The following is a 4,071-nucleotide window of genomic DNA, read 5'->3' as shown; positions in this document are numbered from 1 at the left end:
AGGGGAGGAGGGAGGGAGGAAGGGAGGGAGGGAGAGAGGCTTTCCTGTTAGAACATCTTGGGTACCTCATAAAACCCCAGGGTTCTCCCTTCTTCTGGGGAACCTTAGAAAAAACATGTCATTTGAGAGACACAAGCCAGGCTGGCCAGATGGCTGGAGGGGTAGAGGTACTTGCTGCTAAGCCTGACAGCCTGAGTTTAATCCTCAGGAAGGGGAGAAGAGTCTTCCAAAAGTTGTACACTGACCCTCCTCATGTGTACTACAGCATTCATGCACTAGTGTGTGCTCATATGTGCACATGCACGTGACGAACACAGGTAACAAAAAACTTAAAAACCGTTTGAGTTAATTTTATATATATTATTAAGGGAAAACCAAGCAAACGTGGCTTGCTGAGCAACTGATGTCAGTTATGAGATGCGTTCTGACAAGCTTAGACCAGTGGGACACTCTTGAGATCGCAGCTACTTGGGATCAGAGCGAGTTCAAGGCCAGTCTGTCTGAAGTCTAAAATGGAAGGGCTGGGGATCCAGCTTAGTGGCAAAGCACTCATTTAGCATGCTCCAGGGCCAAGGTTCCACCCTCTCCTCTAAGCATTGTTAAAGAGACAGTAAAGGAAAAGAATTACAAAAGTAAAGAACGCTTTGCTCCCTGTGGGTGACAGTCTGGCTACTGTCCAGTCCTTTGCCCTCTTAGAGTGGATGAGCATTTTATAAATATGTATGTGTATATATATGTGTGTGTGTGTGTGTGTGTGTGTACATGTGTGTATGTATATATGTATACATATATATTATATACATACATATACCACACATTCTCTCTTTCTCTCTCACACACACACACACACACACACACACTAACAATAATAAAATTAAAAAGTAAAGCAAGAAAAAAATTAAAACAAAGAAAGAAAAAGCAAACTTAGTAGGAATCCAACGAAGTTAGCTGAGCTAACAGGGTAAGTGGCTGTGTGTCCCTGCCCTCTGCTCAGAGAGGTTCTGCTCCATTTACACCTGCAGAGCCAGGGAGCCCAAGGGGGAAAGACCCTGGGTCCAAGTGCAAAAGCAGCAAGTGCCGGGCTCAGGGCTGCGGGGCTGAAGATGGGCTGTGAAATCGGGATGTATTCCACCACCCCCATCTATCTCCTCATGGTGTGGAGTAACTACAGATCACAAGAGTGAGCTCAGGCCTGTATCTATACACCCCTCCATCCCTGCCACCTCTGTCCCCTCTCACCTGGGAACACCAGGCAGCCCCACAGCAGGACCAGAGGCCTCATGGTGGGTGCTGGACACTGCAGAAGCCTGCGACTGGGAGCCCTTCAGAGCTTTCTGGCAGGCTGGAACCAGGAAGGGAGGGGTGGGGCGGGTCCTCGTGTTCAGCTCCGCCTTGGAGGTCTTTCTGTTGTTTTTCTTTACTCTGTTCCCCCTACTACCCGGTGCCAGTTACCACAGCCTGCAGAGCCACACAAACTCTCAGCCCCGGTGTAATTCAGGAGTCTCAGACTCTGATGGGAAAAACTTGCATCATAGCCTTTGGGAATCTCTGATACATTGTTTTTCCTTTTATTAAGAATTCCCGGGCTGGCAAGATGGCTCAATGGGCAAGAGCACTGACTGCTCTTCCGAAGGTCCTGAGTTCGGATCCCAGCAACCACATGGCAGCTCACAACCACCCGTAATGAGATCGGACGCCCTCTTCTGGGTGAGTCTGAAGACAGCTACAGTGAATTATGCTGGAGTGAGCGGGGACAGAGAGCAGCCACACATATGATGGCTCACAGCCATCTGTACAGCTACAGTGTACTCATACACATAAAATAAATAAAATAAATCTTTAAAAAAAAAGAATTCCCAGAGGTATGCATACTATACTATTCCATGATTCTGCTACTATAAGGATCACAAACCCTGGAACACTCAGTCATTGCTCGTTTTTGGGAAGTTATTAGTTTTTTGACCTGTCCCTGGACCTGAGTATTAAAGTACTAACTATGGAAGCATATTTGTTGACTAGTAAATCACTGATAATATGTTTTGAACTATATCCCTATTTTTTAGCATTTTAATTTAAGCTTACTTTCATTTTATTTATCCATGGATGTTTTGCCTGTAGGTCTGTGTACCATGTGTGCACAGTTCTCACAGAGGCCAGAAGAGGGCGCTGGATCTCCTGAGGCGGAAGTTACAGATGGCTATGAGCTGCCGTATGAGCCGCCGTGTGAGTGCTGGGAATAGAACCAGGATCCTGGAAAAACAACCTGTGTTCTTAACCGCTGAGCCACCTCTCCAGGACTCTATTTTTAGTTTATTAAAAAACTTTTTTAAATTATATTTTCAGAAGACAGCTTTGTCGAGCCCCCTTTCAATCTTTTCATAGATTCCAGGAATCTAACTGAGGTCATCAGGCTTGTATGGCAAGAACGTTTTACCCTCTGAGCCATCTTGTCGGCCTTTCTTTATTTTTAAACACACGTGAACTCGTTTCATATGTATATGAGCCATTATTTTGAGAGAGAGAGAGATCTGTAAGCTTCTTCACACTACTGAAGTGGACAGGGTAAAAAATTTAAAGAGCAATGATACAACCCTTTGAATCAGCGTCCCATTGTCTGGGATGCAGTACCGCCACTGGCCACAGGGCGGCGGCTCAGGCAGGGCTGAGCTGAACTCAGCAGGAGCCTTGGGCCAGCTGCTTTGAAAGCCGGGTCCCCTGAACCATGGGCTTTGTCTTGTTGGGCACCGGCAAAAGTTAATCAGTGGCTTGTTTCCCCTTCACACACTTGCTTATTCCTTCAAGGAAACAGAACAAACACGCACGCTAGAGGGAGTTCTGAGCCATTTTCCAAAATAGCTGTCTTTCAGGCTTTCAAAGTCAGTATCAGGTCTAAGCAAATATTTATATTATACAGATATGTAAGAAAGGAAGAGAAGCAAGGATTGGAGTGTTACTAGTAATTCACTTTCTGCCTTAGAAAATCACTCTTAATATTTTGGTATGTTTCCTTCCGACCCCTGGGGGGTGGGGTAGGAGTTGTTAAAGCACGGTTGCTGTGGGAGGGGAGTTTGTTCTAGTGGCTCTGGTAACAGAGGGCAAAAGGATTACATTTCTTTATCTTCATGTATGGTATGGAAGGCGGAGGACAACTTGCAGGATTCAGTTCTCTCTTTCCACCATGTGGTCTCCTGGCATCTACCACAGTCGTATGGTTGGGCTTCGAGTGCCTTTACGAACAGAACCATCTCTTCAGCAACAGGGCAGAAGTCTTGGTTACACAGTGATTGGCAGGCATTGCTGCTGTTTACTGGCCTGGAATATCTCATCGTGAAACCCTACCGACCTCAGCCGGGAACACGAGTCCCTTGCCGGTGTACAGATCACCCAAGAAAAGTAGCTTTTGCAGTTTGAAACACACATGAAATACACATGGGGACGGACACACACACACACACACATGCACACACACATTATCTACTCTAGCTTTGCATACTATATTTCTGCATGTCTTTATTTCTAAATGTTTCTTGTTCTTAGTGTCTAGCTTATTCATCATAAGCAGGGCAAGCGCTAGACACTTCATTATATTTTTAGGGCTGTAGGGCCTGGTTCTTGACATTTTGAAATATGTGCTTTTTAGTAATAAATTGTTTTCTTTTTGTTTCTCCCCTGTAGCATAGCTGGGATATTATAATATTTAAAAAAATTAAGCACAGGAACAGGCATATTATTTATGATTGTCATTTCAGAGGAGTACAGAAGTTATTACCAAATGCTTCCTTATACAAATGAGGCATTGGGTTTGAAGCTTGTTCCCCATACTCTCTTCCTGCATATTTGAACATCCATTACCTCTTCTCTCCCTGCCTCATACCTAGCCAGGAGCTGACCTGGAGGAGCCTGTTCAAAAACAGATCTTCTAGAGGTTAGAGATATGGCTCATGGATTAAGAGCATTAAGCAGTTCATTCCCAGCATCCAAGTGGTGCCTCACAACCATCTGTTAACTCCAGTGTCAGGGCATCTGAATCTCGCTTCTGCCTCCATGAGTGCCATGCACAAGTGTAGTGTA

General features: G+C 45.1%; 1 protein-coding gene across 4 annotated transcripts in view; it reads right to left on the bottom strand.

Moving 5' to 3' along the window:
- Cd300lg (CD300 molecule like family member g) overlaps window positions 1–1,337 on the bottom strand; it is a 14,682-nt gene extending 13,345 nt beyond the window's left edge. For all 4 annotated transcript variants that reach the window (XM_031353814.1, XM_031353816.1, XM_031353815.1 and 1 more), the window contains exon 1: window positions 1,240–1,337. In XM_031353814.1, coding sequence (XP_031209674.1) covers window positions 1,240–1,282 — 43 coding nt within the window. In that variant the 5' untranslated portion in view covers window positions 1,283–1,337. The remainder of the gene's footprint in view (window positions 1–1,239) is intronic.
- Between the last annotated feature and the right edge of the window lie 2,734 nt (window positions 1,338–4,071).

The sequence above is a fragment of the Mastomys coucha genome, unplaced genomic scaffold (assembly GCF_008632895.1).
Source record: "Mastomys coucha isolate ucsf_1 unplaced genomic scaffold, UCSF_Mcou_1 pScaffold5, whole genome shotgun sequence".
Taxonomy (NCBI): domain Eukaryota; kingdom Metazoa; phylum Chordata; class Mammalia; order Rodentia; family Muridae; genus Mastomys; species Mastomys coucha.
This window is presented reverse-complemented; position numbering and strand designations above follow the sequence as displayed.